Below are 12,946 nucleotides of genomic sequence, written 5' to 3' on the forward strand. Positions count from 1 at the left end.
TGGAGGGGGGGGCGGAGCCGACCCGCCGCTGGCGCCGCGCTCATTGGCTCGGTCGGGGGACGTCGGGGTGGGCGGGGCGAGGGCGGCGATTGGCCAGGGCTGCCCAGCGCGCGCGGCGTGACCTTGCCCGGCCCCTCCCACGGCCTCACTTTGCGTCCCCTCAGCGGCGGCGGCGGCGGCGGTTTCGGGCGAGAAGAGCGGCGGGAAAATGCGGTGGCTCCCCGGGCCGAGCTCGGGCTGGGCCGGTCGGGGCCTGCGGGTGGCGGCGGCGGTGGTGGCGGCGGCGCTGCTGTTCCAGGCGCTGCGCGGATGGGTCTCCTCGCGGCGCTACGAGTTCGAGCCTGAGGAGATCGCGCTCCTGGCCAAGCACCACGCCGGTCAGTGCGGGACTCCAGCGCCCATGGTGCTCGGCGGAGGGCTGGGGAGGCGGCGGTGCGGGTGGGGGGAGAGCGGTGTGGGCGAGCGCCGGTGTCCATGGTGCTCAGCGAAGGAGCCGTGAGGGGGGGGGGGGTGCGGGCGGACTCCAAAGCCCATGGTGCTCGGCGGGGCCCTGGGGATCCCCCCCTCCACGGCCCTGGTCCCCGCTCAAGCGCCGCTCCTTCTCCCCCCCCCCCTCCCTCCCTCCCCCTGTCAGGCCTGGACCACGAGCTGGCCTTCGCCAAGATCATCGTGGAGCTGCGGCGGAGGCATCCGGGCCACATTCTGCCCGACGAGGACCTGCGCTGGGTGTTCGTCAACGCCGGCGGCTGGATGGGCTCCATGTGCCTCCTGCACGCCTCCCTCTCGGAGTACGTGCTGCTCTTCGGCTCCGCCGTCGACACCAGCGGACACTCCGGTGAGCCCACCCCGCTCCTCCCTCCCGCCCACCCGTGAACCCCGAGACGCCCCGACCCTCCGCGTTTTCCCCCCAGTATAAGACGCCCCCAGGCTTTGAAGAGGCAAATTTTAAAAAGACAAAGGTTTTTGCACTGTGCAAACTCCCCCCCCCAAATGGCACGAATAGCCTTTAGGGGGCTTGCAGAGTCCTCCTGGGTCCAAAACGAGCAAAAAACGACCCGTTTTTCACGAAAACGGGCTGGTTGTCAAAAAATAGCAGTAGACTTATATACCGCTTCATAGGCCTTCAGCCCTCTCTAAGCGGTTTACAGAGAGTCAGCATATCGCCCCCAAACAATCTGGGTCCTCATTTTACCCACCTCGGAAGGATGGAAGGCTGAGTCAACCCTGAGCCGGTGAGATTTGAACCGCTGACCTGCTGATCTAGCAGTAGCCTGCAGTGCTGCATTTAACCACTGCGCCACCTTGGCTCTTGCCATGCGTAGCCTTTGGGAGGCCTATTATAGAGTCCTCCTGGGGGAGCAAAATTGAGCAAAAAACGGCCCCTTTTTCACTCCTTTCTGCCCTCCCCAGGAGCTCCGAAGGCCGCCTACGGGGTCTGCAGGGCCCTTTTGGTGAAAGGGGGGGCGCGAGACTTTGGGAGGCAAAAAAAAATGCTGTATTCAGTGTATAAGACACACCCAGATTTTCAGCCTCTTTTTCGAGAGAAAAAGATGCGTCTTATACTCCGAAAAATACGCTATTTAGCATCATGGTACGGCATGCCAGTTTGACAGCCGCGAATAGAAAGACACAACAGAGGGTTGGTGAGGCCGGCACAAAACATGCCCTCTGACACCCCTAGATGAGATCGCATGGGCTCGCTGCCTTAGGAGGGGGAGGAAAACCCTCAGAGACGGCTTCTTTACCCTCCCACCGTGGGGAAGGAGATGTAGAAGCATAGCCAGCCAGGCAAACAGGCTGAAGAAGAGTCTCCATCCGTGGGCTGTCGGACTCCTGAATGCGAAATAACGTCATAACTACGTAGTACGATGGACTTGCAGGGCCAACGCAACATGTAACATGTTCACACGGGTTTAATGGGACCGGGTGTTTGTTAATATGATTTATTGGGCTAGGGATTTTCTGTCTTCACTGTCATGATGATGATGATGATGATGATGGTTTATTTGTCAGTGCACAGCACATGTACAATGAGATTGGTTGAGCTCCCTCAGTGCACACACAGGCCCCCAACACAATACACAGTGAAGACAGAAATCCCTAACCCAATAAATCATATTAACACACACGCAGTCCTATTGTGTGAACATGTTACACATTACACCGGCCCTGCAAGTCCATCGTACTACGTAGTTATGACGTTATTTCACATTCAGGAGTCACATACAACCTGTGAGTTGTATTGCGTTGGGAGGGATGCACTGAGGGACCTCAGCCAATCTCATTGTACATATGTTGTGCACTGACAAATAAATACTGCATTTTTTGGAGTATAAGATGCACCTTTTTACTCCAAAAAAGAGGGTGAAAATCTGGGTGCGTCTTATACTCCGCATGTAGCCGCCTAGTTCGTCTGGAAAAGGGGCAGGTGAAGCCGGCGCTACAGAGATTGTGATGGCCGGAAAGGAGAGATGTTTCGCTTACGGGGCTCCCGCTCGGCTCCCAGGAGGGCTCTGGCTATGGTGGCGGTGGCAGCGGCGCCTCACATTGCTGGGGAGTGAAGTCATTGTGGCCATTGTCTCCCCTGAGCTGCCCGCCGAATCTCTGAGGCACCTTTCACTTGCAGGAGGAGGAGGAGGGCGGAGTATACCAAAGACTTTGAGTAAGTGGGAAAGAAAGCCGAGCTTGGAACCTGCCAAAAACTGCCGCCCGAAAAAGTTCGCCTTTCTTTCCCAGTTCCTCAAAGGCTTTGGTTTAAGGAGGCGCTGCTGTATCTCTTTGCTGCATGGCAGATCGTGTGTGTGTCTGTCTGGGATCAGTCATGCAGCAATGAGATACGGCAGCTGGGCGCAATAGCAGTAAGCAGATCCGGAGAGACTGTGGGATTGAGGAAGGGAAGGGAAGAGAGGAAGAATCTCTCTAGGAAGACTTTGGTTCTTGAGATTGCTGAGTTGCCACCCAAAACGCTGGCATTGTGATCTCTGCGGTACCCGCTTGACCTGCCCCTTCTCGGGCGGTTCCGGGCGGCAGAGATCGCGGTAATAGCATTTTCGGGTGGCAGGGATCTCAGGAGCCAAAGCCTTTGAATCACGCTTGATTGTACCCCATTCCAGGTTTTTAACTTTCCAATCTAGCATTCTGATAAAATTGATTTTGATTGATTTATTGGGATTTATATGCCGCCCTTTTCCCTGAGGGGACTCAGGGCGGCTTACAACCACAGGGGAGGGGAAGTGCAAGGTCAAAACAAAACAATTGGTGAACAAAAGAAAATTAATAAAACACAACTTTCATTCAGCAATCAAACACTCGGGCGGGTGATTGGAAACCTATTCCCAGGCCTGCTGGGAGAGCCAGATCTTGAGGGCTGCGCGGAAGGTCTGGATCGTGGTGAGGGTGCGGATCTCCATGGGGAGCTCGTTCCATAGGGTCGGGGCAGCAACAGAGAAGGCTCTCCTCCGTGTGGTCGCCAGTCGGCATTGACTGGCTGATGGGATTCGGAGGAGGCCTAGTCTGTGCGATCTAATTGGTCGGTTTAGGGAGGTAATCGGCAGAAGGCGGTCTCTCAAGTACCCAGATCCACTACCATGGAGTGCTTTAAAGGTGGTCATTAGTATCCTGAAGCGCACCCGGAGACCAACAGGTAGCCAGTGCAGCTCGCGGAGGACAGGTGTAACGTGGGCGAACCGAGGTGCGCCCACTATCACTCGCGCGGCTGCATTTTGGACTAGCTGTAGTCGCCGGATGCACTTCAGGGGCAACCCCATGTAGAGCCCATTGCAGTATTCCAGTCTAGAGATCACGAGGGCTCGAGTGACTGTTGTGAGGGCCCCCCGATCTAGATAGGGCCGCAACTGGCGGACCAGGCGAACCTGGGCAAATGCCCCCCTGGTCACAGCTGACAGCTGGTGGTCAAAAGTCAGCTGTGGAAGCCTCCCTAGAGGGATTGTTCCCCTTCCCTTCCTCCCCCCTGCCCTCCCCCCCGGGCTCTCTGGATTTCCTTATGGCTATTGTGCCCAGCTACCGTATCTCTTTGCTGCACGACCGATCCGACACAGACACGCACACGTGATCGGTCATGCAGCAAAGAGATACGGTAGCTGGGCACAATAGCCATAAGGAAATCCGGAGAGCCCGGGGGGTGGGGGGGGAGGAAGGGAAGAGATCCAATCTCCTCTGCACAAAGACTTTCCTCGGGACCCCCCACTTTCTCTCTGGAAAATTGCTATTTGCATCGTCGGGACTTTGGCTAATGGAAGAAGCACAGGATGAAAAGGGAACTTGGGAATGCAGGAGCTCCCTGCAGCTGCCGCATTCCAAAGTTTCCTTTCCATCCCACACTTCTTTCACTGGCCAAAATCCCAACGTTGCCAATAGCTTTTTCCCCGAGAGAAAGTGGAGATCAAGGGTCCCGAGAAAAGTCTTTGTGCAGAGGAGACTGGACCTCTTCCCTTGCTCCAACCCCCCCACCCCAGTCTCTCCGGATCTGTCATGCAGTGCTTATTGCTGCTGGTGCTATTGAGCCCAGCTACCGTATCTCTTTGCTGACAGATCCAGGCAGATTTGGGGGGGGGGAGGTGACGAGGCAGCCTCGTTTCTTTTATGCCAGTCCAAGGGGAGGGGGAAAAACAGCAAAGCACGGAGACAGCTGTTTAGTCCTGCCCTGCCGTGGGAGAGGTAGAGAAAAGTGGATTTGAGATAGATAAAAGCCTTTTTTTGCCCTCCCCAGGAGCACTTTGCCAGCCTCCCAAACTCTTTGCATGCCCCATTTTTCACAAAAAAAACGGAGCGTCCAGATGATTTGGGATGCCTGCAGAGTGCTCCTGGGAGCTGGGGAGGGCAAAAACATTTTTTGTTTTTTTTTAAATTTACCTCTTCAAAATTTGATGCATCTTATACTCTGGTGCGTCTTATACTGCGAAAAATACGGTAATTCAATTCTGTGCATTTGTTTTTTCTTGCCTAAATGTAGAACCTTACTTTTTCTACCATTGAATTTCATTTTGTTAGATAGGGTCCAATGTTCAAGTTTGTCAAGATCCTTCTGTATCTTAAGCCTTAAGTCTTCTGGAGTGTTGGCTATTCCTGCCAGCTTGGTGTCATCTGCAAATTTGATGAGTTCCCCATTTATTCCCTCATCCAAATCATTGATGAAGATGTTGAAGAGTCCTGGGCCTAAAACAGAGCCTTGGGGTCCCCCACTGCATCCCTCCCTCCATGTAGATGCCGTTCCATTGAGGATGACACGTTGAGTGCGGTTGGTCAGCCAGTTCCGAATCCATCTGGTGGTGATGCCGTCCAACCCACATTCTTCCACTTTATCTAGTAGTAGGTTATGGTTGACTTTGCCGAGGTGGCGCAGTGGTTAAAATGCAGCACTGCAGTTCAGCAGTTTGGCTGTTCAAATCCCACCAGGCTCAAAGTTGACTCAGCCTTCCATCCTTCCGAGGTGGGTGAAATGAGGACCCGGATTGTTGTTGGGGGCGATATGCTGACTCTGTAAACCGCTTAGAGAGGGCTGAAAGGCCTATGAAGCGGTATATAAGTCTACTGCTGTTGCTATTGCTCTATCTATCTATCATCTATCTATCATCTATCTATCTATCTATCTATCATCTATTCTATCTCTATCTATCTATCTATCTATCTATTCTATCTATATCTATATCTATCCCTCCCTCCCTCCCTCTATATCTATCTCTCCCTCTCTCTATATCTATCTATCTATCTATCATCTATCTATCTATCTGGGTGAAATGAGGACCCAGACTGTGGGGGCGATATGCTGACTCTGTAAACCGCTTAGAGAGGGCTGAAAGGCCTATGAAGCGGTATATAAGTCTAACTGCTATTGCTATTGCTAATTTGGCAAAGCCTGGCCAGTCCCACCTATTCCCTTGCCAATGCTTCCTTTATAAGAGCCAAGGTGGCGCAGTGGTTAGGGTGCAGTACTGCAGGCCACTTCAGCTGACTGTTATCTGCAGTTCAGCAGTTCTAATCTCACCAGCTCAAGGTTGACTCAGCCTTCCATCCTTCCGAGGTGGGTAAAATGAGGACCCAGATTGTTGTTGGGGGCAATATGCTGACTGTAAACCGCTTAGAGAGGGCTGAAAGCCCTATGAAGCGGTATATAAGCCTAACTATTGCTATTGCTATTGTCAGGTTGCTGTTGTATTTTGCATTGCAGTGTTTTTCAACCGTGCTAACTTTTAAGATGTGCCGACCTTTCCTCTGAATTCCACGCTTCTTAAAAGTTCACAAGGTTGAGATACAGAAACTGTTAGGAACTATTCTTGGGACACCTGAAACAGGGACTAGCATCTGGATGTTCTTTCTCCCCACGGCAGGTCGCTATTGGGTTGACATTTATGACACCCTCATCTCAGGCACCTTTTGGAAATGGAGAGAGGGAACGACTAAACGCGAGATTTATTACCCAGGTGAGTTTGAGATTCCTCGCCTGGAGGCCTGCGTGACAACGGGAAATCCCAAGATGGGGGGGATCTAATTGCTGCCTGTACGCCTCCCGCAGGAGACACCACTATCCACCTTTCCGGAGAGGGCACCTCCGTGCAGTGGAGCGCCGGCACGTGGATGGTCGAATATGGCCGAGGCTTCATCCCCTCCACCCTGGCCTTCGCCCTGGCTGACACAATCTTCAGCACTCAGGACTTCCTCACCCTCTTCTACACCCTCCAGGTTTATGCCAAGGCCCTGCTCTTGGAGGCTAACACATACTTCAGCAGCACCAGTCAGTGAGTCTCGGCCCACTCCCCACTCCCAGCCGATGAGAAGCTCGCCCCCTTCCCCACCCTCCCATCTCGTGTGCTGGCGAACCTGGTGCAGCTCCCGGGCCTGCCCTTCTTGGCCACACGCGGCTGGGTGCATCGCCCGCGTGTCAGGAAGCAGAGGTGGGTCCACGCCCTTCTCAGTTGCCCATCCACGAACACCTGGATGTCCTGCTGTAAATAGGTATCCAAGCTGCCCCCTGGGTGACAATTCGGTCTCTCTTGGAGCATTTTGGAGCCACGCAGAGAAAGAGAGGGGGGGGAAAAGTCCCAGGTGTTTTATGGCAGGAGTGGTGCCCATGTGCAGCGGCATCGGTGCACAGTTGACCCAAATAATGCCATTTGCATGATGGCATTTGCCAGGCCCCTTTGGAAAGAGACGTTGCATCCTCTTTGCATGCTTTGAGTCGAGGTGCCTCCTATAGTAGCATTGTCACCAACGCCCCTTGGTCCTTCTCAGCTTGGTTCCAAGTGGGCCTTTTGATCTGATTTACAGCAGGACAAATTTTGATAGGCAGCTGAGAAACAACAGCAGAATTGTGTGGATGGAGCCCTTCAGAGTGTACATTTCCACTGCTGTTTAAGGCAGACCAGAACTTCCTGGCACTTCCTCTTCCTTCCTTCCTTCCTTCCTTCCCATTTCAATTTCTCAGGTGGAAAACGGGTAATTTGGCTGAGCAATATCTGCCTTCGCTGGTTGGGAAGCACCCCTGCAGACCTTGGGGGGGGGGGGTGTTTCTGGCTGGGCTTCTGGAAAGTTCTTTCCGGCAGACTCGCGTTGTTCTCTGCCTGGGATCTCTGCGGGTGGATCTTCCACAGCTCTCTAGAAGATCCACAGTAGTTTGGAATTCCGGTTGCGTCTTCCTTGGGTCTCTCGTGATCCTTTTTCTCTCACGACAAATCAGCCAACTGCATGGACAGTTGGTTCATCCTTCCTTCCATGCTTGCAGCTCCCCTATTCCAGCTAATTTCCTCTAACCCTTTCAAAGGAGACTGGGAGAGGGGGGAGGTATTTCCCCGTTCCTGTCCTACTCTCCTACTCCCACCCTAGAGAGAGAACAACTCACCGTGGGTTGGTGACTCTTGTCCACGCGTACCTCATCCGTTGAAGAGTAGATCTATTTGGAGCTAAATCTAGCCGAGTCAGCTCCCCTTGTGGAATTTGCACGTTTATCTTCCCCTTCTCTTCTCCATCCGTGGCCCAGTGATGCCCCTCGTTCCCACAGAGCTCGTGGTTTTGAAGAGATGCTATTATAATTAAGCAGTAGTAGGAATATTAGCATTGCAGCTGCCTTTCGTGGCCGGTTCTTCCTGTACGTCTTAATGCCTGGAGCGCCAATAACCAAAAATGTCTTTTGCAGCCCTCCTTTTCTTCTCCCCCCCAAAAAAAAACCCCCCTCCAGATTGTAGACATTCTCAAGATCTCATCCAGTTTGGTCCTGTCATAATGCAGAACCGCCATCCGTCACCCAAACTATGCGCCTTATTCTCTTGAGCTATGCACGTCTGTGTGTGTATGTGTATACCTCCTGTCGTTGATGTTATCTGGCTGAGAACCAGTAGTTGTTCATGGGAGTTGAAGGGATCCCTGGGAGAACGGGGATCCAGTGAGACTGGACCTGCTTGACTCAGAAAGGGATCTTGTAGAGTTGCAGAAGTGGCCAAACCCTGAATGTTGAGTTTGGGGCCTTGAAATTCAAGCAATGGGACCAAACCCAGGGTGGTTGATTCTCTAGAACAGGGGTCCCGGTGGGCTTCCAACTCTCATGCTGGCTGGGGGATTCTCCAGTTGAAGTCCCACCCGTCTTAAAAGTTGCCGAGTTTGAAGACCTCTGCTCTAGAACGAAGCGATGCCCGTCTTCTCCCCTCAGAGTAGCCCGAAATTGCAACCATCAAAAAAGGGGTGTCATTACTCAACAACGAAGCTCCCCTCCTTCGTACTAACCCAGTATTATTAACCGGAAGACCCTGTTTCTGTAGCGTGGGAATTAGGCTTAGGGTATTGGTGGCCTGTCCTGGGTCTTCTCCCTCAGAACGGCCTTTGAGGTGGCTGGATGGTCAAAACCTGGATCCATTTTGGCTCCGGTCTGGATCCTGGCTTATTCCAGAGTTTCATTTTGCCTGGATGAAAGAGCCCGATGGGAAGGGAGGCTCCTCTCTTCTTGTGTTTCTCCTATGGAAATCCTTCCCTCCCCTTTTCATCCTTGGCCTTTTCCTTTTCATTTCATTTTCCCCCCTTTATTTGTATGCTGCCCTTTTCCCTGGGGGGGACTCAGGGCGGCTCACAGTTCAAAAAGGGGGGGGGAGGACAAACAATTTCCAACATACAGACAATACAACATATTAAAAAAAACACACACAACAGCCACACAATTTGGGTGGGGAATCTTAACTCCAGGCCAGCCGGGACAGCCAGATCTTTAGGGCGGCGCGGAAGGACTGGAGGGTGGTGAGGGTCCGAATCTCCACGGGGAGTTCGTTCCAGAGGGTCGGAGCAGCCACCAAGAAGGCTCTCCTCCTTTTCCCCTGAAAGGTGGGTGAGGGGTTGTTGGTAGAAAGTGCCAGTAGGTGGCAGTAATGCCTTGTCCTGGCCATCCCCAGTGTAGTTGGGGAGAGGGCCTTCGATCCCCCCCTCGCAACAGCCACGGGGAGCCTGTCGAACTATTGCTCCACTGACACACACACACACACACACACCCCAGGGCTGCTGCATGCAGGGCTGGTAAGGCCCAGTAGGCAGATTGGATGGGCTGCATGGTCGCCAAGTTGCCTCTGCCCATGAGGGGGCCCCAACCCCTCCCTCCCGTAGGGGCCTCCTTGCCCTTCACCAATTCCCGCTTTTTTATTTTATTTTGATCAGTCTTAAGCGCACATCCCCCCCCTCCCTTTCCTCCCACCCTGAGCCCTCCTCCTTCGTCCAGGTCAGCTCAGAGGCAGTGACGCATTGCAGAAAGTTTGCCTGGCACCGAGGCCTCCCCCCCTGCCCCCCCCCTCCGTGCCTCTCCTTCCTCCAGCTGCTCTCTCTGAAGCCGTCCTCCTCCAGGGAGGCTGGCAGCTAGCTGGCCTGGGCAGCCCAGAATTTGCAGTCCGTGGGAGCCACCAGTCAACTATATAACAAGCATGTCTCCAGTTTCTGTTTTCTCAGTGACTGCAAGCGTTATCTTGTCTGATGTTCACAAACAAGTGTTTGAGAATCCACGTGGGTGTGTGGTTGTTATATTTTGACTTTTAAAAAGAAAAAAAACCCCAATACAATGGACTGTGATTAAACCTGTCGCTTTGCGTGTCTCTGTTCTTCTTTGTCGCTGAGCATGCTGGCAAAAATAGACTTTTGCGAAGGACACCCTTGTCCGCATCGGTTCTGTCTGAATTCCCTGCAGGGCTGGGCAGGCAGAGAGAGATTCCGTAGGCACAGGTGGTCCTTGTTTTAGTGACCATTCAAAGTGACGACGACACTAAAAATAATGACTTATGGCTGCTCTTCACACGACCGTTGCAGCATCCACAGGATCACGGGATCAAAATCTGGGTGTTTGGCAGCTGGCTCATATTTATGACGGGGCTCCATGACCCCCTTTTGCGACCTTCCGGCAAGCAAAGTTAATGAGGAAGCCAGATTCACTTAACAACCGTGTTGCCAACTGAAGAGCTGCAAGCGATTCACTTAACAACAGTGGCAATAGAGGTTATCCAACGGGGGCAAGACTCACTTAACAACTCTCTCATGTTAGCAACAGAGATTTGGGGCTCAGTTGTGGTCCTGAGTGAAGGGCTGCCTGCATTACTTTCATCTGGACTCATCTGGACCCCTGCAGAAGCAAATGTTGCCTCTGTCTTTGAACTCTTGGCGGCAGCAGCAGCGACTTCATGCTCTGCTTCATTGGTAACTGTCTGAAGGGGGGGGGCTTACACCCCCCCCCCAGTGTACAGTGAAGGCATTAAAGCAGCCCAGCAAATGGAACATTTCTCCCATCATGCTACGCCAAGAAGCAGCATCGTAAATCAGTGTAACCAGTATTTAGTTTTACTTTAGTTTATTGTCGTTGCACCTCGTACCACGAAATTAAATGCCATCATACGTAAGAAGACTGTAAAAATAAAAGAAAAAAAAACACGTCCTTCACATTCTCCGCAATTGAATTGAAAAGCCCCCCACACACACTGTATTAACATTACACTCTCCAGTAGAATTCAAGATAGCGGCTGCCCTGGGAGAGGAGCTCTTTCTCAGTCTACCCATCCTTGTTTTTATCATCCTCTACCGGCTGCCGGAGGGTTAAAGAAAAGGTGCCCAGGATGAGATGGATCTTTAAGGGTGTTTCGAACCCTCTGAAGGCAGCGGGAGCTCTAAAGCTCTTCCAAAGAGAGGAGGGGGCAACCTGTGGCCCTCTGGGCAATGACATTGGCCCCTCCTGGAGCACTGTCCTGTCTACCACAATTGTCAAACCGTACACAGTTTATGCAGTAAGTTAAAATACTCTCCGTGGTGCAGCAGCAGTAGAAGGCCACCACCAGCAGCCTTTCATTCGGTTGTTCCGTTTCTCGAGAAGCCTCAGGTCGTATCCTCTCTGCTGGTTTCTTTTGACCAGGGCTGCTGCAATGGGAGTGGGCCCCGGTCAGCTCCTCCCTTCGGAGAATACCCACGGCCGAGTCTCAAGGCGCAGCCATGCCTGGGGAAGGGGGGGGGGGCGATGATGAACATTGGAAACTGGGTCATAAGTCCCATTTTGGAGGTCTGCTGCACCTCTGAATGGTCACTAAGCCACTGGTCATAAGTCCAGGACTATACCTATAGCTTACCTGCAAATTTCCCCTCTGCTGATCCTACTGCCTGTTGCTTCCAAAGCCCACCAGGGGGCGGCAGCCACCCACTTTTGCACAAATGCACCTTAACACAGATGGAGTTGCATTTGTGAAGTTGGTTCATGCCAAGCACTTAAGTTCGTCTGCCCCGTTTTCCCCCCCCCCTGTGTCAGTGGCCTCCTCCTCCTCCTCCTCCTCCTTTAAATCCCAAGCAAGCGTCAGGACTCTACTTCCTGGGTAGCAGTCTTTAATACCTGGGAGAAGACCTTCAAGACTAGGGGCCTCATGGTAGCAGCCTCCCCATGTTTGCATATGGAGGTGAGAGCAGCTGTGAACATGCAACCGAAGCCCTTTTAGGTAGGCCCCCCGTGTGGCATCCCTCAAAGAGAAGGTGGACGTCTCTTGACTTTGTTGAGCCTCCTTAAATGAGCTCCTAGGAGTTCCCGAACAGCTCCAGCGGTGCTGCTCTGGGATAGGATGGACAGATGGAAGAGAAAACGAAACGCCAAGCACCTCCTGGACAGCTCACGGAGGCAAAAATCACAGCATTGCCCCTCACTTCTTTTGGAGAAAGCAACCGTGCTTAGAAGAGGGAAGAGGAAGCCAGGCTGCCAAAGAACACGGCGGCTGGGTGTCCTCAAAGCAGACGCCGGCCACAGCAGATAAGGACTCCTAGCAGCAGGGCAAGATTGGAAGACGCAGGGGGACCTGGCCCAGATGGTCACCAAGGGTTAGACATGGCTGAGAGTGGGTCACATTATCATCTAGTCTAGGGAAGAGAAGGACCAGGGGAGACAGGAGAGCATCAGCTGACTGCTAGTTCTGCAGTTCAGTGGTTCTAATCTCACCGGCTCAAGGTTGACTCAGCCTTCCATCCTTCCGAGGTGGGTGAAATGAGGACCCAGATTGCTGTTGGGGGCAAAATGCTGACTCTGTAAACCGCTTAGAGAGGGCTGAAAGCCCTATGAAGCGGTATATAAGTCTAACTGCTATTGCTATTGCTATCTTCCAATATTTGAGGGGCTGCCACAGAGAGGAGTTGGGGGTCAAGCTATTCTCCGAAGGCCAGAGAAGGAAGAATGGATGGAAACTGATCAAGGAGCGATTCAACTTGGAAATGAGGAATTTTCTGACAGAACAATCATCCCATGGAAGAGAAGTTCCCTTCGGAAGTCGTGGGAGCTTCATCCCTGGAGGCTTTTGAGAAGAGACTGGGCTGCCATTTGTCAGAAAGGGTGCAGGGTCTCCTGCTTGGATGGGGAGGGGGTTGGACTAGATGGCCTGCAAGGTCCCTTCCAACTCTCTTAATCTTCTGTATCAACATTATCTTCATTGATCTAACGCGGGGGTCCTCA

The 12,946-nt window shown here is 52.8% G+C and overlaps 1 protein-coding gene across 1 annotated transcript; it reads left to right on the forward strand.

The window, feature by feature from the left end:
- The first annotated feature begins 145 nt into the window (after window positions 1–145).
- On the forward strand, window positions 146–7,048 carry SIGMAR1 (sigma non-opioid intracellular receptor 1). The gene is made up of 4 exons (XM_087715180.1): window positions 146–377; window positions 635–835; window positions 6,348–6,440; window positions 6,533–7,048. Exons 1-4 carry the CDS (start codon window positions 209–211, stop codon window positions 6,757–6,759), a joined length of 690 nt encoding a protein of 229 aa, XP_087571306.1. The 5' UTR covers window positions 146–208; the 3' UTR covers window positions 6,760–7,048.
- Window positions 7,049–12,946: the final 5,898 nt, after the last annotated feature.

This window comes from Thamnophis sirtalis, unplaced genomic scaffold (assembly GCF_051295495.1).
Source record: "Thamnophis sirtalis isolate CommonGarterSnake01/CBP01778 unplaced genomic scaffold, rThaSir2_p1.2 scaffold_5, whole genome shotgun sequence".
Classification (NCBI taxonomy): Eukaryota; Metazoa; Chordata; class Lepidosauria; order Squamata; family Natricidae; genus Thamnophis; species Thamnophis sirtalis.

What these genes read in the sequence shown, in the direction of transcription:
- SIGMAR1 (XM_087715180.1), top strand. Translation starts at nt 209, where the DNA reads ATGCGGTGGCTCCCCGGGCCGAGCTCGGGCTGGGCCGGTCGGGGCCTG. An exon ending in CGACACCAGCGGACACTCCG is followed by an intron (nt 836 to 6,347) that starts GTGAGCCCACCC and finishes TCCCCACGGCAG; the next exon opens with GTCGCTATTGGGTTGACATT. An exon ending in ACGCGAGATTTATTACCCAG is followed by an intron (nt 6,441 to 6,532) that starts GTGAGTTTGAGA and finishes CGCCTCCCGCAG; the next exon opens with GAGACACCACTATCCACCTT.